The 25235-nt window shown below is 47.9% G+C and overlaps 1 protein-coding gene and 1 non-coding gene across 4 annotated transcripts in view; both read right to left on the bottom strand.

The window, feature by feature from the left end:
- LOC104046570 (store-operated calcium entry regulator STIMATE) overlaps positions 1-10779 on the bottom strand; it is a 37376-nt gene extending 26597 nt beyond the window's left edge. The window contains exon 1 of one of the 3 annotated variants that reach the window (XM_064442624.1): positions 10598-10779. In XM_064442624.1, the coding sequence (XP_064298694.1) occupies positions 10598-10706 (109 nt within the window). In that variant the 5' untranslated portion in view covers positions 10707-10779. Of the gene's footprint in view, positions 1-10467; positions 10557-10597 lie in introns of those variants that run through there. The other 2 variants (XM_064442639.1, XM_064442632.1) reach the window with 2 other exon arrangements.
- A 6720-nt stretch (positions 10780-17499) lies between these two features.
- Positions 17500-17572, bottom strand: TRNAA-CGC (transfer RNA alanine (anticodon CGC)). Its single transcript has one exon. It is a non-coding gene; the product is annotated as a tRNA-Ala (tRNA).
- Between the last annotated feature and the right edge of the window lie 7663 nt (positions 17573-25235).

The following is a 25235-nucleotide window of genomic DNA, read 5'->3' as shown; positions in this document are numbered from 1 at the left end:
AGAGAAATAATTAACTGCTTAATAGTGCATTTACTGTGCAGAGCTGCAGCAGGCTGTCTCCAAATTAAACCAGAAATCCAGCCAAGATTACCAGAGCTTAAACAGGCAGCAGGGTTGTTTGGTAGCAGTGACCCAGAGATTATGTGGATTTAGCATCACCCCTAAAAGTAGCACCAGGCCTTTGAAAACTCAGGGAGCTGATGAAGTTCTCTCTGAAGCAGCACCACTTCTTTTGTGTTTTGGGAGCACAGTGGGGCTCTGGAGCATCAGCCTGAGCAGCAACTGCAAAGTGTCCCTCTCCTCTTCCAGACCCTGCAGAGAGCCAAGCTATGGCATGCACAGCCGCAGGCTCAGCTGGCTGGGGTTGGAGAAAGGCTGAAATCTCCTTTGCTCTTCTCAAAATGTGTTTCCACTCACTGGAGTCAACTCTGTTTTCCACTGGCTGTAGGCATGGGTTTGCTACCATGGCTCAGACAGATCAGCCCACCACCCTTAAGACAAGTTGTGCATGCTTATGCACGCATCGAGCAAACAAGAAATATGTGATATTTAAGTTCTAGCACCTATAACCAAACACAACTTTAATTTAGTGCACACAGAGCTGCACAAGATGGGAGAGAACGCCCGTCCAACTAAAGGCTAGTGTGTACTGGGTCTACACACAGGAATTTGTCTTCCCAACAGTGCTACCAGCCACAGCATTGATTACTTTAGCTCTGCTTCCCATGTCAGCTTTGTCCATTTGTAACACGAACTGGCTTTTGCAAAGAAGCAAGATTACTGCACATCTCTATAGCTAAGTGATCTTCCCAAACTGCCAGATACCTGCAAGCCTAGTTAGGGCAGAGGTCTGGACCACACCACAGCCCAGGAAGGCGCAGGTCCCCCAGCTTTCTGGCACACATTTGCTCCTCATGGACCCACATGCTAGTCACTGCTTTTTAAGTCTTTGCAAGCATGCTATACACACATCGTAAGGGCTCCCAGTCTCCCCTTCGCACCTCTTCACACCATCGCTAACAAGAAGCTAATCCTAGTAATATATGAAGCAAGTAAAATTCACATGAACCTTTACATTCTCTCCCCAAATCCTTCTAAGGGGGAGAAGACACAGGCAAGCTTTCAGACAAATCTTTGAAATCTAAAAGAAGCGGTGAACCTCAAAACTGAATGCAGGTTGGGAACAACTGCTCCAGGGCTGACTTCAAGCAGGGAAGCTTGAGAAATCAGCCTCAACTTGCATTTCCACTGGTGGTATAAAGCGTGGATGTTTGCAGCATGTTTAACATGAGCCCTCGCTACTGTCAGCGGCCTACAGCATTGCCCCTTTTATCACAGGGCAGAGCTACTTGTGTTCTGAAAAGCAGCAAACTTGGGAGTTGTGTCAAGTCAATACCTCTCTGACAGGACAAAACCACCCAGCAGCGCGTACTGCTGCTGGAGAGACACGACAGGTTGGCAGGAGATGCTGGGTGAAATAAAGCTGAACACACACCACGGTCATGGCTGAGGGTCCTCATGACAGAGCAGGGTGGTCCAGCAAGCACCATGAAAAAACAAGCTGCTAAACAGAGGAAGATTGAGACTGCTTGTCCAGATCCTTCCTGCAGGACCCAACCCTGCACTGAACCCATTTCAATCTGATCCTGATTTATTGCATTTAAATTTCAATTAACAGTAAAGTGGGTGGATGTCAACAATAAAGTACTTTACACTGAAGAAATTAAGCCTTTCTGAAGGAAATGCAAAGACACTCCTCAAGAACAAGAAAAGGAAGCATCATGAAATCCCAACACAGGCTGCTCCAGGGCATACAGCCCTTGCCACATGGTCCAAAGCATCTCAGGAAAAGGGTGGGCAGGTGGGAAGATGCTCCTAGGAGAGTCAGGAGATGACGACCCAGGTCCATCCCATTAAACAGGCATAAAGCACCCCTGAGATGACAGCCTGCATTCTTGAGTTGGTGTCCTCATAAATTACCACTCTCCCCCTACTTGGCTCCTGTTACTGCCGACAAAAAGCTATGAAGTTAAACAAAAGGGAAGGAAGATGAGTGACAATTTGAGAATTTAAAAGATATACTCTGCCCATGGCTGAGAAAGGGCAGGGCAGGAAACAAAACGCTCCCAGGCCCTTCCTCTTCAGTCAAGGACAATAAGGATTATATACACTTTGAACCCCCTGAGGGCCACCAGGCTGGGTGGAAGTTGCACATCTGAATAAGAACCTGTGAAATGTAAAAAAAAGTTTTGGAGGAGAGTCTGTCATTCTAGATCTGTAAATGGTCAGAGAACTGGAAGATAGAAACTCAATGACAGCTCTCCTCGCTTTTTTTTCAGAGTAGGTAGACATTTATTATGGTGTTTCCTTGATGCAGTAGAAATGGGACAGCTTTGCCTGCCCTAGACACAGAGTTCCCTGGAGTTACCCAAGTCTGCAGCAATGTTGTCCCACAGTCTACTTTTGTTTTTTAAACAAATTATCTGATTATTATAATCAATTAAGACAAGGACAGCAGCCACCACCCGACTCCCTCGTGCTGTTCCTCACTCCATTCATGGCAGAGCACCCCTGCATGTAACGTCCTCCCTGCATCCCCCACTGACCCCACAGCTCCACTGCAGATGTGTGTGTCAACATAGGTGCCTTTTACCTCTCTTGGAAATAAAAACCTTAACTTAGGCAGAATTAGCTGCACTAGCAACTAGCTGCTGATTAGCAAAACAGACTATTAAGTTTCTACAAAATTAAATGGGGAAACTTGTGTCCCTAAGAGAAGCTTAGGTATGCTTGGCTGAAAGTCAGACCATCTCCTTGATAAATCTTATTACTGCAATCAGCCAAAGGAATCAGAAGTTGAGGTGTGAAAGAGAAACGTTAACTCATCAGACAAAGCTTTTAGGACTTGATTTACTGGAGACACAAGCCTGACCCCACCGAGCTCAGCGACCAGCCCCAGAGGATGAATACTGAAAAGGGACCTGGTATTAGAAGCACTTGGACAAAGTGCTGCAGCATCAATACACTTCAGTTGTGAATGGTCCACCAAAAATAAAGGCTGCAATGTGCAGAAGTGGTTACGCTGTCACCTGCTTTTAGAAGAAGGGCTAGCTAAATTGCCTACCACAAAGCCCACCTCTGGGGCAACACTGCACTAGCAGGAGGGTTCAGGACTTTATTTCTGGCTTTTGCAGAAGAGAACTCAGAGCTACTGTACCAGGGAGGAAACAGAAGCCCAACCTCCATGTTATTTATAGGCAGTATAGTCTCCAATAACACATTTCAACCTATTTTGAAGGACACACCCTTCCCCAGGCTTTTCCCAAGCCTTAGGCAGGAAAGAAGCCAAGATGCAGGATACAGAGGCCAGAACCCTGGGGTCTGCACTATTCTTAGCTTCAGCATGTAGCGACTCAGACAGCTCGACCCAAGACACAATGGGAGGAAGCAGCAGCCACTGCTTGCAGGGAGCAGCCAACATACTGCTTGAGAGGTAAGCGCATGCCCGAGCTGGAAAGGCTCAAAACATATACCCTCCATCAGTCCAGGGAGCAGCAGAAGTCCCATCAGTGGTTTAAGGAGACAGATTGCTACTGCCTTACAACCTCTAGTCTGCACCAAATGTATTCAGTAGTTTCCCCCCAAATAAATACCCTTGCACCAATGCATCAAGAACTTAAGCACCTGGAGCAAACCTGGCAGAGCGGATGCTTTAAGGAAGGAATAGGAGTTGAGAGCATGCCCTAGGTTATCTCTGGGTCTGCAAGACATGAGGCAGCAGGAAAGTATATAGATTGAACTAGCTCCTACTGAAGATATCCAGCTATTGCTGGGCTACCACTGCTGTAGCACCTAAGAAGAGTTTGTTCTGGGTTAGAGTGCTCTGACTTGCAAGAGGAGCATGCACAGGCAGCAGCGTGCTGGTTTTGGCTAGGACAGAGCTAATTTTCTTCACAGTAGCTAGCATGGGGCTGTGTTTTGGATTTGTGCTGGAAACAGCACTGATAATAGAGATGTTTTAGTTACTGCTGAGCAGAGCTTACACAGAGTCAAGGCCTTTTCTGCTCCTCACCCCACCAGCGAGTGGCTGGGGGTGCACAAGGAGCTGGGAGGGAGCATGGCTGGGACAGCTGACCCCAACTGACCCAAGGGATGTCCCACACCATATGGCGTCATGCACAGCATATAGAGCTGGGGGAAGGAGAAGGAAGAGAGGAACGTTCTGAGTGATGGCATTTGTCTTCCCAAGTCACCGTTACGTGTGATGGAGCCCTGCTTCCCTGGAGATGGTTGAACACCTGCCTGCCCATGGGAAGGAGAGAATTAATTCCTTGGTTTGCTTTACCTATTAAACTGTCTTTATCTCAACCCACAAGTTTTCTCACTTTTACCCTTCCCATTCTCTCCCATCCCACTGCGGGGGGTGAGCGGGTGGCTGTGTGGGGCTGAGTTGCCAGCTGGGATTAAACCACAAGCAGGCACTCAGGAAGCTGGAGCAATGGCCCTAGGCAATGTCCTGCATGGTGCTGCACACTGGAGTTTCCAGGCTGATGCAGGTGGACCACAAGAAATAGTTCTGCTTTTTCCTAACCAAAAGAGAGACTTGGACATCTTTCCTCCCTGATACATCACCTAACAGCTGCTCCTCTTCCCTTTCTTGGGTAGTTCCTGATGTTGTTTAGCTCATCTATTCCCATTCCCCACAGTGGAATGGGAGGTCCAGTGCAGGGGAAGCTCTGGAACCCCCAGAGCAGCATCACCTCCCCATCTTCCACCCTGCAGACACATGGCAAGAGCCTCAGCTGGAGCATTCATCCATCTGGGGACCCTAACTGCCCAAATGAAGGCCACACAGTACTTTGGCACGGTTCTCAGTTTTAAGCTCTACCCTGTATGTCTTGTTTTATGTGATTTTTACAGCTGTCATTATAGCCAAGTGCCAGGTGGTCATAAACCACAGCTTTGAGATAACAAGCATTAGTCATGCTTTGCACATTGAGAACAGGGCACATTATGTGATGATACAATAGATCTTACAGGAGACCTGGACTGGAGCTGTGCTCTAGCTCAAATGCAGAGCGTGTTACTTAACTCTGTCCTGGGGGAGGCAGCAGCGAATCCCTCCACATAAAGCATCACTACATTTCAGGTCAGTCCCTTGAAAAATGGGTTTTTAAACAGCAAATGCTGTATCTTAAGACCATAAGATTTGAGATCATTAAGAGAACACCTGAAGGATGAAGTGATGCAACTGGGCTGGTAGTTATCATTCAAGTCTGTCCTGCCGTATGATTTTTCTCGCAAATGCTGTTAAAAAAGGAGACGCCTAGAAGTTTAACAGACTCCTCCCAAAACCTTTACTTGCTCCATCCCTTAAGAAGATTACTTTACCAGTTTCTTCTAGAGAGTTAAAAGTCACCTATAACATCAACTGCTCACCACCTGTTGCTGAACCAGTTCAGCAAGGTGCAAGGTGCTTCGCAGCCCTTGGGTTGCGGATAACTCTTCATGCAGGTCTGGTTTGCCGGCTCATTTCTCAGCTCACCCAACCCATTTGTTCCTAGCGAAACCAGGAACCTCACAATCTTCACTTAGCATACAGCTTTCACTGCTCGGTTTAGCTGTTCAAAAGGTGATTTCCAAGAAGAGGTTAACGTAACCAACACCTGGAATTCAAACGCTTTGTAGCAAATTGCGTTCAGCTTAATGAAGCACATCAAGAGCTGCACGGTCCGCGCAGCTTAAAGCGCAACATGCGTTTTCAAGCTCAGCCAGTTTTCAGATGTACTGGAGCAGAAAATGTCTTGAGAATCCTGTCATATGTAGCTTTTTGCTTAACCCACAAGCCTACATATAAATCGCTACTGCGGTCTGCAAAGCCCTGTGCTTCGCACCTCCAGAGACACAGTTAATTTTTGTTTTCCCCTAGAGGGAAAAGAATCTGCAGTGCTCAAGTTCCCATTTAAACATAGATGTTTGTGAATAATAATAATAATAATTTAAAAAAAAAAACAACACACAGTTATGTATTTGTGTTAGAGGAAGAAAAGTCAGCAAAGCCTGTCTTGGACACGGTAAGCCTGTAGTGCTCTCATGTCCTGGGCAGGTTTATTTCAAAACAGAATGGAAGTCTGGACAAATCAAGTGCTCTACCATTTATTTCTTCTCTTTCCTGACATAGACTCACAATTCCTCCCACCCTTATGAGAGATTTTCAGTGTAAAAGTCAAAACATGACACAGAAAGCGCTCAGGATAATTTTGAAGCACAAAACCAGTGCAGCAATTCAAACCATTTATAGCAACAAGCCTGAACTTAGCTCTGGGGCAGGATCATAGAACGATTTGGGTTGGAAGGGACCTTTAAAGGCCATCTAGCCCAACCCCCTGCAGTGAGCAGGGACATCTTCAACCAGATCAGGTTGCTCAGAGCCCCGTCCAGCCTGACCTTGGATGTTTCCAGCAATGGGGCATCCACTACCTCTCTGGGCAACCTGTGCCAGTGCCTCACCACCCTCATGGTAAAGAATTTCTTCCTTAGATCTAGTCAGAATCTACCCTCTTCCAGTTTAAAACCATTGCCCCTTGTCCTATTGCTACAGGCCCCACTAAAAAGCCACAACAGGTTGCTTAAGTTCTGATGGAGATGGAGATGAGCTTCCACAGCTTCCACCAATCCCTCTCAGAGTTCAGACACTTCCATACACTAGGATGCTGTTTCCCATTTTCACTAACCAATTGCCCATCCTTCTGAAGAAAAATACACTGGAAGGTCAGCTGGTAAGCCCACGGGGACCAGGAAAACACCAGCAATGGGGATTTTCCACTACATTCAAGAGCCACTGCTTCTTTTACAGTCAGTCTGGCAAACTCTGTTCTGCAGCCCCACCTCAGGACAAGCTACCTAGACCAGAGTATAAAACATCGCCCTGCTGGCTAACATTATGCCTCCATCACCGAGCCCTCCCTGGGGGGTCAGCACCAGGGTCCCTACTGCAAACAACGCTGCCTTCTTAGGCTAAGCTCAAGGCAAGATGCACTGGAAGAATGCATCCAGCAGTGGTGTGCAGGAGAAGATGAAGGGACGCTGCTGTCACATTAGGCAGGATCAAGACATTTTCAAAAGTCAATCTGGAAACCAGGTTTCACTGCATGAAGATGGCTATGGAGCTCAGTCCAGCCCAGCTCTCCCTGCCTGGCAGCATGAACTCTCTCCAAGAGCTAAGCCTATTTTGACACAGGCAGCACAAGTGCTATTATACATCATTCAAGAGCTCAGAGGGCTGCTAAGACAGTTTCAGGAAGAGAGGAAATTGGAAGAGAAGTAAGCGTCTCTAGATGTCCTCCATGCTGTTTGTGGTGGGGTAGAAAACAAGTATACCAGCTCCAAGGAAAGCTTTTTCCATTCTCAATGGGGAAAGAGATCCTTTAACTCCCAAAATCTGTTTCTCGTGCACTCCAGTTAATCCACAAGGGTGGCTATGGCTAAAATGTCTACACGAGATCTCTCCATATTTCAAAGGGTTTTGCAGTCCAGGTTGCAAATCTGGACAAGTTGCTAGTCTACAACCCCTTCCTCAAAAAGAAAAAACAATTTAAACTTAAACAACAGTAACAGGGACTCAACCCCCAGATCACACCCAGCATCAGCAGCTGACATAGCTGCAACACGCTTTCTCCACTCAGCTGAGAGATGATCAAGGCAGAGCAACAAAAACTGCTTCAGACGGGATTGCACAATTATCCGCATTCCTCCATGTCACGACTTCCCTAAGAGCAAGCCCTTGCGCAGGAAACTGGATTGCCACACATACGCGGCTGCGAGGCTTTACCGCCTCTTCTTTCAAGTATATCTCAGTTCTTGTAGCAAGCATCTTCAGAGCCGAAGTGCCTCCAAAGCCACCACAGGCAGGTGGGAAGGATAACAAACCATTTTCTGTTGATTACCAAATGGGGTACAGCCACACCCAGGGCAAGCCCTCCACCACACTGGAATTAGGTTCAACTACAGCTCCAGATACCTTCTTGCTGGAAAAGCAAAGAGACTACCTGTAGGCTCAATGGAACTCTGTCATTACTGCTCGTGCCAGACTCATAACCACACTACACAGCTTTCCTGATTCCCTACCAAGGCTGGGGATCATTTACTTCTCATTTTCTCCACACAAAGGACCCATTTCATGTACCCCACAGCAATGGGGAGCAACCATTCCACTCATTGTATTACAGGGAAACAAGCATTCCCTCTGCTGCCAGAGAACTTTTGCTCTAAATTGATCTTTTTTGTAGCCTTTGCAACAGGCTAAACTGGCCTATGGAAACCTAATGGGCTGTTCTAGTAAAATTTGAAACCATAGGTGACAGCTCCATTTTGCCACTATATTCTCTTCCAGGATTGCATACGAGCTGTGCTTCCTCCAGCCCAGACATGCGCTGGACACAGAGCACCAGCATTCAGACAATCACGGAAGACTGACCTCCTGCGCCGTTGGGTTCTCCTACCTGGTTGGCAGGAGACAATCTTTCCACAGCCCCAGACAGAGAAATTCAAGGACACAGACTCTTTGGATAACAACATATAAACTCATCCTTCCTGCAGCAGGCCATCCTTGGGACCCACATGCTGGATGTACACTCTGTGAGCACATCCCATGGATGAGCACCTACAAAACTTTGCAGACCACATTATCGTTGGTCTGAGTTCCTCCCGATGTTTCCAATTTCAGACATTCAGGGGTTCAGAGAGGAATTGAATTTCCACTCACTGACCTGTAAGATGGAGCAAGCTGGCCTTCAAGGTCCCATTAAAGGAGAAATCACAGACATACAAACGACAGAAATACACATCCAGGAATGTCACAGTGCTGAAGGAAGAAGTATTAAAGAAGGGCCGATGCTGACTCCAGTGACAGCAGTGTCCCAAGATCTCAATGATCCCCATCCAGCTGGGACTGCCTGACTTGATGCTGGGCTGGATGGAATAAAGATGCTATCAAGGTTCTCAGGAACCTTTTTGACTCTGGACATGTCACCACCAGCTCAAAAGGCTCCCATACCTCCCAGCTACTGGAGCTTCTCCACCTCAGGAAGCTGCCAACAGAACTGGCCACATGAACAGCCCAAAAGCCGCTTCAAAGCAAATTATTGCCTAACGTGAAGTCGTTGGTAAGCCCGCTACAACCGTCATGGGTTAGAAGTGTGCATACACACAGCCCCAACAGCAGATCTGAGAAAGCCTCCAGCTGGGAGTGTGTGAATGGGGCACAGATAAGAAACAGCTGGGGTGAATTAGGGACCACCAGCCCAGCTGCAGCCAGAGGAGGTGCTGCAGTTGAGAACCCAGGGCCATAAACACATCTGCTTTTGGGGTCCCAGCCAGCAGTTTCCTCCGCAGCTTCAGTCATTGAGCAGATTCACAATGAAGCTGCATAGGATCAGCTTTCAGTTTCTCCTTCTTAACTGTGAGGTTGTTAATGTTCAAGGGAACGTTAGCCCTTGCACCGGGGGAGGACAGCAGTTAGCCCAGGGTTGATGATTTGCTAGCAGGGGTTACATAGCCTTCATCCACAGGAGTATTTTGATATGATTAGCTGACGTCCTTGATTTAATGGGACACCCCATGGAGTTTACAGGACAATTAACTCATCTGTGAACAGCCACACAAAATTAATCTATTCTTACTGTTAATATTTGGTGAAACACAACCAGTGAAGGGCTGCAACTGGGCTACTCCAGCTGGAAAAGCTATCAGTTATCGCAGGAAGAACTTGTTGCAGTTTTCCCTGGCAGCTTGGCATTAACCGCTGCGCTGGAGCCTTTGAAAGCAGTTTCCAAAAGGCAGAGAGGGGCACGCAAGCCTCAAAAATCCGCAGCTACTTACTTAGAAAACTTGAAGTTTCAGTTCGCCGTCACCACAGGCTTTTAAACAAGGAAACCAGATCGAGTTTTGGCACGTTGTTCAGCTTGTGTTAAACCACTTAACCCAGAAGAGAAGCCACGCACATGTTGCTCTGAGTAAAATGCAGTTGCAGCACAAAGCAACAGCCAATTCTCTCGCATCGTTCAGTATCAGCATTCCACACTTTTTCTCGCTACGCAGCCTCTTTCTCCACCACCCCTTCCCAGCAATCAGTGAAGCACATCCTCTCAGTAATTTCTCCAGCCTTTGGAGCCCTGAAACTTTACAGTTCAGGCAAAGGTACACAGAACAGCATCACAAATCAATTGAGGGCACTGTTACTCTAACCAAGCAGCGCTGTACCTGACACCCGCCCTGGTTTTCTTAGCTCCTTCTTCCTCGCAAACCACCGGGTTACACCATTAGCTTTCAGCCTTCATTAAAGTTTTCTAGGCGACTGAGTAATCGCTCGCACAAGCGGACTCAGCCTTCACAGACCATAGCTGCAACTTCGTGGCGCTCCGTCACCAGCGGCTTAAGGCTCTGAATAAGACTTTTAAGAACAAGCACCTGGCACCGGACCCGCCGGCTCCGGGGAGCTGGAGCCACCAACCACGGCGCTGCCCATCCTGCGGGCAGGTGCGGGCGGCGCTGCCCGGAGCGGGAGGGACGGGGCCCCGCCGAGCACCCCGGTACTCACGCATGAGGGTGCTGAAGGCGCAGAGGGCCAGCAGCGCCTGCAGCAACACGCCGAAGCGGCCGAGCAGCGCGCCGCTGCCGCAGCCGTGCGCCGGGCGGGGGGCGGCCATGGCCGGGGCGGTGCGGTGCGGTGCGGTGCGGAGCGGCCCCACCGCGCACAAAGGCGCCCCGAGCCGCCGCCACCCCCCGCCCGGCCCCCGCCGGCCGCCGCCACACCCAGGGGCGGGGCGGGGCGGGGCGGGGGTGGGGCCGGCGGGGTTCGGGGTGGGGGTTCGCATGGGGGTGGGGATGGGGATGGAGATGGGGGTGGGGACAGGGATGGAGATGGGGATGGGGACAGGGATGGAGATGGGAATGAGGGTGGGATGGGGACAGGGATGGAGATGGGGATGGGATGGGGACAGGGACAGGGATGGAGATGGGATGGGAATGGCGATTGGGATAGGAATGTAGATGGGAACGGGCATGGAGACGGGGATGGGAATGGGGATGGGAACTGAAGTGGGGAATGAGATCGGAATGGGGTTGGGAATGGGGATAGGATGGGGATGGGGATGGGGACAGGGATGGGGACAGGGATGGAGATGGGAATGAGGGTGGGATGGCGACAGGGATGGGAATAGGGGTGGGATGGGGACAAGGACAAGGATGGAGATGGGATGGGAATGGCGATTGGGATAGGAATGTAGATAGGAACAGGCATGGGGACGGGGATGGGAATGGGGATGGGAACTGAGGTGGGGATTGAGATCGGAATGGGGATGGGAATGGGGATGGGATGGGGATGGGGACAGAGACGGGGATGGAGATGGGGATAGAGATAGAGGGTGCTTGCGGGGTCTGGGGTGCCAGGTTGGGGAAGTCATAGTGAGGTTTGGGGTGCTGGGTTGGGGCAGTCCCAGTGGGGATAGGGGTGCTGGGCTGCGTGTGTGTGGGTCCTGTCAGGGTTTGGGATGTTGGGCTGGGGGAGTTCCAAAAGATGTCTGGGGTGGCAGGATGGGGAGGTCCTGGCAAGGTTTGGGCTGCTGGGCTGGAGGAGGCCCGATGGGTTTGGGGTACCAGGGGGGTCTCAGTGGTGTTTGGGGTACCAGGCTGGGAAAATCCTGGTGAGGTTTGGGGCGCCAAGCTGGTGGGGGTCCCAGCTGGGTTTGGGATACTGGGCTGAGGGAGTCCCAGAGGTGTTTGAGGTACTGGGTTAGGGAAGTCCCAGCAAGTTTTTGGGTGCTGGTGCAGGGGGTTTGGACAAGGATTGGTGTGCTGAGTTGAGGAGGTCCCAGTGGCGTTTAGGGTGCTGGGCTGCAGGGGTCCTGGCAGGGTTTGGGGTGCCAGGCTGGGGTGGTGGGGCCCAGCAGAGTTTGGGGTACTGGGATGGAGAGGGTCCTGGCAGGGCTTGGGGTGCTGGGTTGGGGGGAGTCTCAGTGGGATTTTGGGTACCAGGCTGGGGAGGGCAGTAAGGTTGCCAGGGAGACTGGGGGTACTGGGTTTGGGAAGGTAGAGTCCCAGCAGGGCTTGCAAAAACTGGGAGGGGACATGAAATCACCCCAGCAGGGCTTTGGGGATGCTGGTCTGGAAGCATGGGTGTGGGCAGTAGCATCAGGGGTGCAGGCACGGGGTGAATATACAGATTATCCCAGCAGGGCTTTGGGCATGCTGGGCTGTGAGAGGAAGGGGGTGATGTTAGTCAGGGATTTGATGGTGCTGAGCTGGGAGAGCACAGAGTCAGCCCTGGGGGGTCTGGGGGTGCTGGGCTGGGGGCTCCCAGTATGATCTGGGCTGAAGCACTTGCGCTGGTTAGAGAGGCTGAGCGAGCTGGAGATGAGACAGCTTTGGGGACAGCCCGTAGCAGCTTCCTCATCCTTTTGAGGAGGAGATCAGGAAGACAGAGCCAGGTGCTTCTCGGTGGTGAGTGGTGGGAGGACAAGGAACAACCAGCATCGGTTGAAACAAGAGAGGATCTGGCTGGATGTAAGGAATAAATTTTTCTCCAGGAAAGCAGCGACCCAGGCTGTCCAGCCAGGCTGAAAAGCCTCTGTCCTTGGAGGTTTTCGAGACTGGATTAAACCTTGAGCATCCTTGTCTGATCTCAGAGCTAACCCTCCTTTAAGTAGGAGGTTGGACCAGACACCTGCCCAGGTACTTTCCAACCTGAATTATCCTATGCTCCAGTGCTGTGGTCCATGGCAAGATGATCTGAGGCATTGCAGGGTCTGCTGATGGGGTCAGTATCTCAAACTGCGTCCTCAAAGCTGTTTTTTCACTACTCTGTGTAACACTGGTCCCATCCCCCTTTACAGCCTCCTCCCCAAAGGGTGGGTTTCATTTTCTCTCTCTTTTCAGTATACTTGAGGCCATCTTTAGGGAACACTGAGGTCACGCGCCTGAGTTTTACTCCCCGACTTTGAGACTTGGAGCTTGCATTTAGTTACAAAGCCAAAGAGGCTGCAAATCTCATCATATCATATGACTGTGAGCAATGGCTTTAAAAACAGCCGTAAACGTCATGAGACAAAATCATGGGAGCTGGCCTGCTTCCCAGGTAGGTCCTGTGTACAACACGGGAGGGAATTGTGTTATACATGGGCTTGGGAATCCCCTTTCCTGGGGAGGTCATTAGGGCCAGATAGTTTGGGCAGAGGTTAGCCCCAGCCAGGCAGGCTGGTTGCAGGCTTGTCCCTCCTCCAGCTGCCTGTTGCTGCCTGCGCTGAATTTCTCCAGCCCCTGAACTGAGCCAGCCCATCCCCTGGTACCAACGTGCTGACTCCACGGCACCGAAATAACCCCCATCAGAAATAGTCCCTCATTTTTTTTCAAAGGTGAATTGAATTTTGGGTTGATGGATGTTCATTTAGCTTACCAACTTTAATCACGGTTAAATCATGAGTTCTGTCAGAAAGCTGGAAGTTTGATCTTGCAGTCATTTTCGGCTGATTTTATATGGGTAATTGTTAGTTTCATAAAAAGGTTAATTCCCCTGAGCTGGTAAATCTGACTGTGTTCTGCAATCAGTCGCCTTTATATTAAATTCTACATCAAATATTAAAGTTGATACTCTTATATAAGCGGTTGAACACACTATATGTGGAAGCATCTATTAAGCAAATACATATTTTAACACAGATTTACTCAGGCTCTAACATTTTGTATTTTCTCAGATTTCCTAGGCTGCTGCTAAAGAACGATTTTCAAGAATTGGTTACTGGATGATAATTTTTCACCTGGGAATTGCCTCAGCCTCTATTTGCCCAGGTAGCACAGCAATTGGTGAACACACAGAGAAAAAAGACATTTAAACCAGATCGGTATTTCTTAAATAAAATTTCATTTCCTGTGAATAACCTGCACATTATCTGTAAGAGATGGTATCTGCAATGCATCAGTGGATTGTACATGTATGCACAAGGGAACAGTTTTCCTAAGCCTCTCTCTGAGCCAGTGCTGCCTCCTCCTTTTTCTTGCTAGCCCAATTAATGGTGATTTCTTCCTGCTGCTGCATTCAGCGGTGCAAAGTTGTCTGAGGCCTCATTTTCTAGTGCTGATACATTTACAAGAGAGCACAGTACCTCACATGTGTGAAAACACTCAGGCTGTAAGAGGGCAATAAACAGAAAAGCCCTTGATTTCACCCCTCCTTGCAGGAGGAGGTAGGTATCCTTTAGCAGCTATTGCTGCTTGACGCTCCACTGCGAAACCACAGCTTTGCTTTCTCAAAAGCATGATTTGCACTTCAAAATATTTGGATTTTCTGAACCCATGCAAAAAGCCCTTCAGGCTGGGCTGTATCCGAGGTGGAGTCTGGGAGCTCTGGCTACTAAATTCTGTTGTATTTTTTTGGCAATTAAGATGCCCCACAGCTGTCTCCCTGCTTTTTTCCCCCAGGGTTTTCTATCTCTCCTCAGATGCGCAGGGAAGCACCGGATCCTGTTTATACCCAGCACCATTCCCAAAGCGTGTGTCTGCCTGGTTGTGAACTGTGCGAGCCGCAACCATCAGCGCAGCTAAACCCAAATCGTGTCGGTGCCCTCAGGTGCCGCAGCTCAAACGATTATTTTCCTTAGGAAAATTTTCCTTTGGGGCTCTGGATTTTATCCTGAGTTTATGCAAAGCTGTTTTCCAAGCAGGAAAGTTGAGAGAGGGATGTGCTCCCTTATTTTTTCAGCGTGAAGCCCTGCAAAGCTGTGTGATGGCAGAACTTCCCAGCCAAGCTCAGCAGCAAGAGTGGTATAATCACAGAAAAGAGAAAACAAGTGCTGCAATCCTCCTCTTTTCTCTTTTCCCTTAACCTCACGGTGCATTGGTCAGTTTATGCTGATTTACTTCAATCTATCCACCGATCTTTGTGAGCTTACGGAAATATTGGTGAGAAAACAGCAAAGTAAGAAAAAGCAAACCAAGTAAGCAGTTATGTGAGAAATCTCCTAAGAAATAGGAATTAATAAAGCAGTCATTAAAGAAAAAAAACAGTCCAAGAAAATGGAATTTAAATATTAGGCCATGTGAGTAAGCTTAGATTCAGAAAAGCCAAGACACTGAAGCGGTTGCAAGTAATAAGGGATGCAAAAACTAATCCAGGCAATTCTGTGTGTGCATGAAAACAAGAGGAAAATGAAGGATGGAGTAAATCCATGAATTCTCAGAGAGTGGAAAACCAAATCATGGAAACCACAGAAAATACCTCCTTTTTTTCACCCTTCAGAAAAGGATTAGCAAGCAAAATTAATTTAACACAATGGAGGCAGAGATAGTGCAGGGCAAGAACAGGTTAAAAGAAGAGAGGAGGCCAGTCTGATGTATTCAAGGGCCTGCAAGTGTAGCTGTGAAGTGGGCAGACCAAAGCCTGGCTCCGTGGGGTTTGTCACAGGAGACTTGGCAAGGAGGCTTCGGAGGACCGGAGAAGGGCAAATGCTGTGCCTGTCTGTGAGAAGGAAGGGCATGAGAGTCTGGGGAATCAGAGACAGTCCATTTTTGTTCCTGGAGCAGGGAAGGTACTATTAAAAATTATCAAACAATCAATTTATAAGCACCTAGAGGATAATAAGGTAACAAAAAACAGCCGACATGGATTTGACAAGAATAAATCGTGTCAAGCCAGTTTAATTTTCTACTCGGAGAGGATAACAGGCCATATCTTGACTTGGGGAAAGCTTTTCTTGCTGCCCCGGTGACTCTTTTAAATAAGCAGGGAATATATGGCTGCTTTGAGCTTTGCAGGAGAGCTTTGTAGGAGCACCACCTCCGGACAAACCCCCGCCACCTGCTCAAAAAGGTGTTTGTGGCTGCATCGCAAGAGGTGCAATGGCTCCGCGGTAGGCATCTCAAGTTAGGTAAGGTAAATTACAACCGTAGGCGATGATCGTAGATATCAAGCCAGAAGAGTCTGCAAACATTTCTGCAAACATGAGGTTTGGGTGAGAATTAGAAACTATTTCGTTAAACTGGAGGGATGGTCCAAAGTCGACAGAATGAAATGCAATGAGTGACAGGGAGGGAGGGAGGTGGAAAGTATCATACCTGGCTGGAATGAGGATCAGGAGATGTAAATGACCTGCAGACAAAATGCTAGTCAATAACAAAAAAGATGTTGCGAGGAAAGCATGTCCTGTTCTGGGAGGTTATCTGGAGCGTTTTATTGAAAAATTGGGGTAGTTGTTGACTTCAGCCCGGTTTTGCTATTGCACGAAGATGTACAAATGCTGGAGTCTGGAGAAAGGCAAGAAGAATGTCAAGCATTTGAGAAAATAGCAATTAAAAGGGAAATGGGATATTCCCCCCCCAGTAAAACCTGCAGGAATAATAGATGTCATTGGAGGAACAGGGTTTGTGGCAAAACTATTCCAGTAGAGAGAAAGTTATTAGAAAAAGTTATTAGAGAAAGATATTAGAATCATAGAATCATTAAGGTTGGAAAAGACCCTTAAGATCATCGAGTCCAACCGCTAACCTACCACTGCCAAGCCCACCACTAAACCATATCCTCAAGCACCACGTGTACCGTTCTTTTAAATACTTCCAGGGATGGAGACTCCACCACTTCCCTGGGCAGCCTGTTCCAGTGCATGACCACCCTTTCAGTAAATAAATTTTTCCTAATATCCAATCTAAACCTCCTCTGACACAGCTTGAAGCCATTTCCTCTTGTCCTATCACTAGTCACCTGGGAGAAGAGACCAACCCCCCCCTCACTCCAGCCCCTCTCAGGCAGCTGCAGAGAGTGATGAGGTCTCCCCTCAGCCCCCTCTTCTCCAGGCTAAACCCCCCCAGCCCCCTCAGCCGCCCCCCAGCACACTTGTGCTCCAGACCCTGCCCCAGCCCCGCTGCCCTTCTCTGGACACGCTCCAGCACCTCAAGGGCCTTCTTGTCCCGAGGGGCCCAAACCTGAGCCCAGCATTCGAGGTGGGACCTCCCCAGGGCCGAGCACAGGGGCCCCATCCCTGCCCGGCTCCTGCTGGCCACACCAGGGCTGACACAAGCCCGGGGGCTGGTGGCCTCCTTGGCCACCTGGGCACTGCTGGCTCATGCCCAGCCGGCTGTCAGCCAGCACCCCCAGGGCCTTCTCCGCCGGGCACTTCCCAGCCCCTCTGCCCCAGGCCTGGGGCGGTGCCTGGGGTTGGTGTGACCCAAGGGCAGGACCCAGCACTGGGCCTTGTTAAACCTCATACATTTGGCCTCCTCAGCCCATCGATCCAGCCTGTCCAGGTCCCTCTGCAGGGCCCTCCTGCCCTCCAGCAGATCAACACTTCCACCCAGCTTGGTGTCATCTGCAAACTCACTGAGGGTGCACCCCATCCCCTCATCCAGATCATCAATGAAGATACTGAACAGGACCGGCCCCAACACTGAGACCTGGGGAACACCACTCATGACTGGGAATTTTATGCTACCATAAATTTCAGTCTCTCAAAACATTGGAGAATGCAGGCATCGATCCTGCTACCTCTCGCATGCGAAGCGAGCGCTCTACCATTTGAGCTAATTCCCCTTAGAATTTTTTCTTCACATCTACCTGTTTGTTTCTCAGAGGACAGCACCATTATGTTTATGCATTGTTTTTGGCTGAGAAGATCATGACTGAGAGAATCAGATGTTATTTTGGGCTCAAAGAGAGCTTTTTCATTTGCTTGAGCTGTAGCAGTGCTGAGGCCCATCACCACTGGAGTCAGGGCAGAAAAGGACATCTCATTATTAATTAATACCTAACATCGACTGGGGACATCACAGCTGGGTTACCAGGGCATCTTCTGTGCCATTCCTTTGTTGTGTGAGTGTGGCAAGAGGACTCAGCACATCAGTGGAGGGCAGCAGCAGTACGAGAAGCAGGATGCATCAGTGCAAGCGTTGCAGGCCGGACAGATCTGATTAGAGAAATCAGTGGTGGAGTTCGCCAGAAAGCATCTAAAATAAGCGCATGATGCTGAGCTAGATTAGAATGCCTTTTTTTCCCCCCAGTAATCCTGCTCTATTTTACTCCATGAGTGTAAAGACCCCATTCATTTTCTTCCTGACTTCTGGTACTTATCTCCCATTGCTAAGGGCTGCCAGTATTCCTTGAGGATAATATGCTTGCTTTTGCTTCTTTTTGTCTTTGCTTGAAAAGACAAATCAGGGTTGTTTTTTTTTTGTTACAAAAAAAGGGTGTTTTGGAGCACTGGGAAGTATCCAGCCCATTGCAATGGCTAATGACAACCATCTGCATGTCACCCGTTCCCACGCTCAGCTGGCTGGGATGTTTGACACGCAACGCAGGTACCGGCTTACAAGCAGAGCCCTTGGTGTGGCTGTGCTCCAGTTCAAAATAGACATGGGTGGAGGACACGTTTTTTCAAGGCTCCTCACTTCAAGAGCATGAAGCTCTGAAAGGCTGCTGGCTCAGGATCAGGCAGGGTACTCGGCACTGGGCCAGGTGCTCCAGCTTATTTGCATTTGCTGCTCCTTGCACTGAGCTGAGAAGGAAATAATAGTGCAGAAAATGGCATCCATCTCCATGTCTAAAGCCCCAGTGGGTTTTTTTTTTTGGTCTATTACTTTTTTTTTGTAATGTTACCATGGCCTTGGATGCTCTTATAGCAGTTCTGGTACAATCATGGGAAGAAAAAGCCAACCCCTGCCATGTACAAGCTACTTTTGGGTGGGATCCATCTCACCTGGCTTTAGGTGTCTCCTGTTGAGATGTTTTTTGGCTCTTTTCATAGTCAGTGGAGAGAAATAGCCTCTTGAAGGACATCTTCCTCTGACGTGTTCTGGTCAGGTCTCAGATGAATTAAGTCTGCTCCATCTGCAGGCAGTTCAGCGACAGCCCACGTGTCAGAAAGCATCACAAAAACACAAGTACTGATTTTGTTTACAACAGCACAACTTCATTGTCTTCAACTCACTTGCCCCATAAGAACCCAGGTGTTTTGTACCCCCAAGATCCCCTGTGTGATGGTAGGGATGAGGAGGGGGCAGCGGCAGGGCTCCTTATGGTTATTGTTATTCGGAGGGGGGCCCTTTGCAGGATGACACTCATTTAAACTATTAATCTGATTTTATTTCTCATTTGATTGAGAAATTGCTTCTGAAAACAAGGTCTCTTGAGAAAATTTCATTTAAGTGATACTTGGAACAGACTTTATTCTTGCTGCCAGCAGCAATGATCCCTGCCGATTAAATAGTAGATAGACCTTATTCTTGCTGAATTACCCATTTTTACAAGGCCTGGCACATTTAACAATCAGTTCTACCTTATATTCATAAGCAAGAGGCCAACAGCAATTTTTATGTCAGCCAAGACTCTGCATTGCAGGATACTCCAAGGAGTAATTGTCACAGTAATTCTTTTGTATTTTCAATAAGTGCTTTAGCTATGTTATTATGAGGTGTTCAATGTCTTGCTCCGAATGAATGGGAACAATTTCGCACCTTACAGGGCCCGTGGCATCGTTGGCATGCTGTGCTTGGCTTGGAGCTGAGGCTCTCAAACACCCTTTGCCCTGCTCACCCCCGGCCGTGTAGGCCAGCGAGGCAGGTGACAGTTGCTCTCGGGTCTGTGCCAAGCTGTGCTGATATGCAGAAAGAGGCAGGTCTCAGCCTCCCTTTTCCCGTCCCCTTACTCAGAACACCTCAGCTGTGCAAATGAGTCCATGAGCGTATCCCACTCCCCCTGCATGGCCATCCCTTCACCTATGGTAGGGAGCAAAAGTGGAAGGTCCTACACAACCACAGAGGAACCTCCTACAGGTCCCACCATCCCTATGGGGATAATGGTCCTCCATCACAGTTGTCCCTCTCAGGGTCATATATCACCCTACATCTGTACAAGGATGATGGTTCTGCTTTACCCTACATCCCTACAGAGATGATGGTCCTACACCATCTCAGTGGCTTTAGCACTGCAATGGGAGGCCAGGCCCCACTCCTCAGTCCTGCACAGAGCTCACAACAGCTGAGAAATCACCCTTCTTCCTGGCTAGTCCGCTGGAGTGCAGAGCCCATCTTAGACCGACTGGTACGTGTACTGTTGGCAGGACTCCAGCTTAAAGGAAGGATGATTTAACAATTAAGAGTGGACTGAAACTCCAGTTTCAGTGTCTGGCTTTGCTACAGTATTTGTACATTATCTTGGACCAGCCAATAAGTCACGCTGTGTTTTCCTCTGAGTAAACTAGAGGGCAACCACAATTCTTTCCATTCTTCACATTTTGAGGACACCTTACAGCCCACAGATCACAATCAGCCCATCACAGTAACAAGTGAGATGAGCTTGTTTGAACCACCAGAGCAGATGGTTTGCATGGCCTTATTTTATTCCGTAACGCAGTAGCTTGCAGCTAGCCCAGACGGGGCAGCAGCCCTGCAGGTAATTACTGACGATGTGATTTGGTGCACCTTTGACTCAGACCACTTTGCCGATGTTGTGTATAGGGAAACTCGTAAAAAGTTTAACCTGGCACAGCTGATGAGGGTGGTGAACTGCAGAGCTGGGGCGAGAGGCAGGGATTTCTTAAATCAACTTCCTCACTGAAATGGAGGTATCCTGTGTACCTGTGTTCTAAGAGATGACAGGAGAAAGCCAAACAGGGAGTGTCTAACTGGAGTACAAGCACCCACCTAAGCATACCCAGAGGCAGCTCTAGATTTCCTGAACGGGTTCATTTTGGCAGGACAATTAACTATTATTTGTAACTCTGCAATGGCAGGAAACGCTGCCTGAGACCAGAGTTCCCTCGTGGGTGCTGTGCAAGTGCATGCAGGACAGTCATCACACCAGAATTTTAGACATGAAACATTTTTTTTTTAGTGAAAAGATGATCCCCAAGCTTGCAACTAATTAGATAAGAATAGAACTGGTTGAAAAGCTCCGAATTTGCTTTTCAGATCAAATTCTTTTTTGAAAATCAAATCATAAAACAAAAATTACAGGACAATTTCAGCTCGCTCTCTGTACCTCCTAGTATGGGGCTGAACTTTGGGAGCATGCTGCATTCAGATTTGTGGCTTGGGCCCATCTTTTGGAAGAATGGGATGCCCGGATGCAAGTTCCTTCAAGCTTGAGATGATGTTTGAATTTACTGCCATTGTGGCCTGGGCAGAACTCCCTAGGTCTGAACTGCCACAATTGGATTTAGGTTGGCACCTCTTTCAGGAATAAGGCTAGTTAAGAAATGCAGTAAGTTGTTGGGGGCAGAGGGAGAAATTCTGCCACTGGAGGGTTTTAAGAACATCCATCTTTTTAGGTAGTCTTCTCTATAGTTAGGTAATTTCTGCTTGGGGTGGGAGGATGGATGAGTTGATCTCTTAAGTTCTCCATGAACTGCATTTTCTGGGCTGCCATGCTTTTTTTAGCCAGCCTGTATCTCCAGCCTCTCCCTGTGATGCATCGTTATCTATTGGACAGATAGGCAGTGTCCTGATCCTATGCTTTTGGTGACTTGACTTCTAATCCTGTTTGGAGGCGCTACTGACAGTATTTTGATGTTTCAATCAATCCTTGGTGGTCATTGAGATGTGTGGTTGCACCACTATCCTGTCGCCCCGCTCCGAGGGCAGAGCCGACCTGGATTTATTTCAGGCAGGGATCCCACTGAGGCAGCAGCGCTCACCCATCCGCCTGTCTCACACTTTTCTGTGTCAGGGGGATCAGGTGGCTCCTCAGGCAAAAGAAAAAAAAAAAGGGTAAAGAGAAAAAAAATCAAATCTAGTATGGTTTTGTTCTTTACAGCTCTTCTGTCTCTCTGGCAGACCTGAGATTTCCCCGGGGAGCAGGAAGCCTTTTTCTCTGCATGGTTGCGGGTTTGGATGCATCCTTTCAGATTTTTGCTGGATGTGGGAATCTGACTGCCTGGGTAACTACTTATGCAAACAGATCTGTTAGGAAATGGAGACGTACACAATCAGTGAAATATTCACAAAATCCATGTAGCGTGAACCAGAGAGGACCATGATTGTTTTATCCCAAGTTCTATCACTCATCGAGAGTCTTGAAATAAAATGGTAATTTGCTGAGACCTGGTGAATATTCACCGCTCCTGAGCCTTTCTTCCATTAGTACTTGAAAACCACAGGTTCCTTCACAAACCATCCTTGATGTTTTATAAATGTTATAGCTAAGACATCATTTCTACTTCCTTCAATACATTTTTTTACAGCTGCAGTAGAGATATTATTTCGATTCAGGCTGCACACAGTCATCCTGAAAGAGACCTCAGTTACCTCTCCTGGGACGTTTCCAAACAGCAAATGCTACCTAAGTTTAAGCTAATAACCTGCTCAAGGACTCAGTTTCACATTTACAGTGCAATCTCAGCTGCAGAATTACAGGTTAGGAGAATAATGTAACCTTACAGGTACAAAAAAGCTTTCAGAAGATGGCTTGATCCTCTGGCTAGGTTTCACTCTTTGGATTAATGGGGGCTGTTTCCTTCCAGAAAAATACCTGGGTGTGCAGGAAATGGGGTGTTAACGGCATTGAGATTAGAAACCATGCAATGAATGCTGCAGCGAATAAACCTTAGGATTCAGGTAGAAGCCTGACTTTAGCCTGGAAACCTCAGAAAGGTCTGACCCTGCGCTAACCTACAGCGTTGCTGTAGACCAGGATTGCTGAAGAGCAACAACCGCCTTAAAAGTTTTTTGTTACTCTCCTAACTGGTCTCTGACGAGAAACATGCACACCCTCTCTTCAGGATAAAAGTCAAGTGTGGAGACTGCCTTGGTAGCCTTAAGAGAAGCAGAAGAGAGTCCATAATGATCATACTGGAAATTAAATGGGAGGGAGGAATAACAACAATGAGACTTGTGTTATTCTTCTTAGGATCCTTAGGATCCTCCCCAGGAAACCAGGCAGTGTGAGTCCCAGCCAGTACATCATCCAACATGCAAACATTGATTTTGTGCTGTAGAAGGCAAATGCTGTAAAAGGCAAAAGAACTGAGTAGCCCAAGCCAGTTCTTCCTGGAGAGCTGAGTGCTGGGATCTTGATTTTGGGTTCATCCCTGCTTAGTGACTTCCTCTGTTTAAGCAGGAAACAAAAGTCGCAAAGAAAATATGAAGGAGGGAATTGTTCATTTCTCCTGTGACAGGTAACCTGAAATCTGGTGGTGGTTAGTAAAGGACGTTCCCCTAAATTACACACTATTTAAAATGAATTTATCATTATTATTTTTCATTCATTATGATATCCAATGGTTTTCCAAAGGAATGAACACAGTGGCGAGGTTGCTTAGGTTAGTTCTGTGTCTTCTGAATTCAAGGGGAATCTTTTTACTTGCTCCAGCTGGCACCAGATCAGATCTGTAAACCACATCCTTAGATGAAATCTGATACAAAACAATCTCAGTTGAATGAGTCTATTTATTGGAGATGTGTTTTCACATTTTAGTTCCCAAACACTGGGCCTATTCTACAAATAGCCAACATACACCTTCTCTTAGTGCAGAAATATTATAGCATAAACGCATACACACGCTGAGCTCACTGTCTCCTGAAATTCTGGAGGGGAGGCTGTGACCCCAGGCCATCGTGTATATCACTTTTGAACAGCTTAAGGTCTCTGACATGTAGACATACAGTCAAAGCTGGCTTTCTAGGCTTTCTCAAATTGTGTCTCCTCACCTCATGCCTGAATTTAGCATGTGGAATGGACAAAAGGGTCCCTGAAGCTGTTTACAGGGAAGCCCCAGTGCTCAGCTGGGTAAGCACGGCTCACAGACTGGGTTGTATTTCTTTCTCTGATCCCCGAGCTCTGCAGTGTGTAGATGCAAAGCTATCCAAAATGCCTGGCAGCTGTCTGGAGAAGCTGTATCCCAGAGGCGTCAGGGTTTTTTACTGCATTTCCATCTTTAGCAGGAGAAGAGAAAAATATTAGAGGGATCAGGACAACAACCACTACAGAAGATCATACAAATCCATCCCATCCTGCAGTCCTGCTCTTTCTTTCCTTAGCTGCCTGAAATACTTTCCAGAGTTAGTTGCAGATTTAATTATATTTTAGGGCTTTGATTTCTTTTATTATGCATCATAGTTTGTTGTTTTTGTTTTTTTTTTAACAGTGTCTGCAAGGACCTTTCGTGAAAATGTTTCCCGGAGCAAACAAGACTGGTCTTGTTCCCTCATCGGCAAGGAAAGGGCAGAAGACACACCTGTGACTATCTTGAACCTTAGTCAATGGTTCAGGCTGAATAAGTTGAGAAAAAACCCAGTGCCTTGATGAAAGCTAGGGCTGCATTTACTTCTGAGCACTGGACCACAGCAACGGGCAAGACACTCATGGTGGCCTCTCTTTGGCTATCTAAAATTTGAATCTAATCTAAACTAATCTTTGTCTAATGTAAGCTACTCACTTGGGCTTCCTCCAGTCAATGGGAGGCCTCTTTGGGTAGCAATTCATCACCCTTCTGACCTTAGGGAGAGCCTGGGTGAATGGCTTAGACAAGATGCCTCATCTGCAGACTGTATCACCACATTGCTACTGGATGTGAGGCAGGTCCCAGAGCCATCACTGCCAGGCAGTGAGATCAAGGAGAAATCATAGTGTGAGTGGGACAGGCTTGCAAAGCCTTGGTGGTTACAGTCAGGATTATTACTCAGCAAATCTAAGGATTTTCTCTAGGGAGCATGGCTGGATCACAGCACTGCCTGCTTTTCATTAATGACAGCAGCATACCAGAACTTGGGACCTGAACTGAGATCATGGTGAAAAAAACCCAATGTGGAGAGCAGGAATAAAACCAAAGATTGTTCTTTACTCCAGGGAAAGCGTCTTTGTGATGGAGCTGTACAAACTCCTATATTACCCTGAATGTTTTTGGGATGGTTGCTCGTGAGCGCAGTGCCTACTCCAGATCTGCAGCTCTGTTATAGGCATGGTAATGTTCACATCAGCCTTTTGCATCTGATGTTGCTGCTCAAGACTTTAAATAGAAGTGGCTCTTTCAGATGCTGGGACTGAATTTCAAACTGTGCTGCAGGGTTTGGCAGTTCTACAAAGAATGAACTTTTGGAAAGACGTCACATGCATCAGTGAATACTGAACCAGAGAGAAGGCTTGAGAAACATGTGAAGAAACTGTATTTTCCAAGCTAAAGGTTCAGTTTCAGAGGACTTGTGGAATCTCTCACTTGGCACTAGCCATGAAGGAGAATGTGCTCTCCAAATAACCAGGCACT

This window comes from Phalacrocorax carbo, chromosome 1 (genome assembly GCF_963921805.1).
Source record: "Phalacrocorax carbo chromosome 1, bPhaCar2.1, whole genome shotgun sequence".
Taxonomy (NCBI): Eukaryota; Metazoa; Chordata; class Aves; order Suliformes; family Phalacrocoracidae; genus Phalacrocorax; species Phalacrocorax carbo.
Note: the sequence above shows the minus strand (reverse complement) of the source record. Positions and strands in the feature narration are given on the sequence as shown.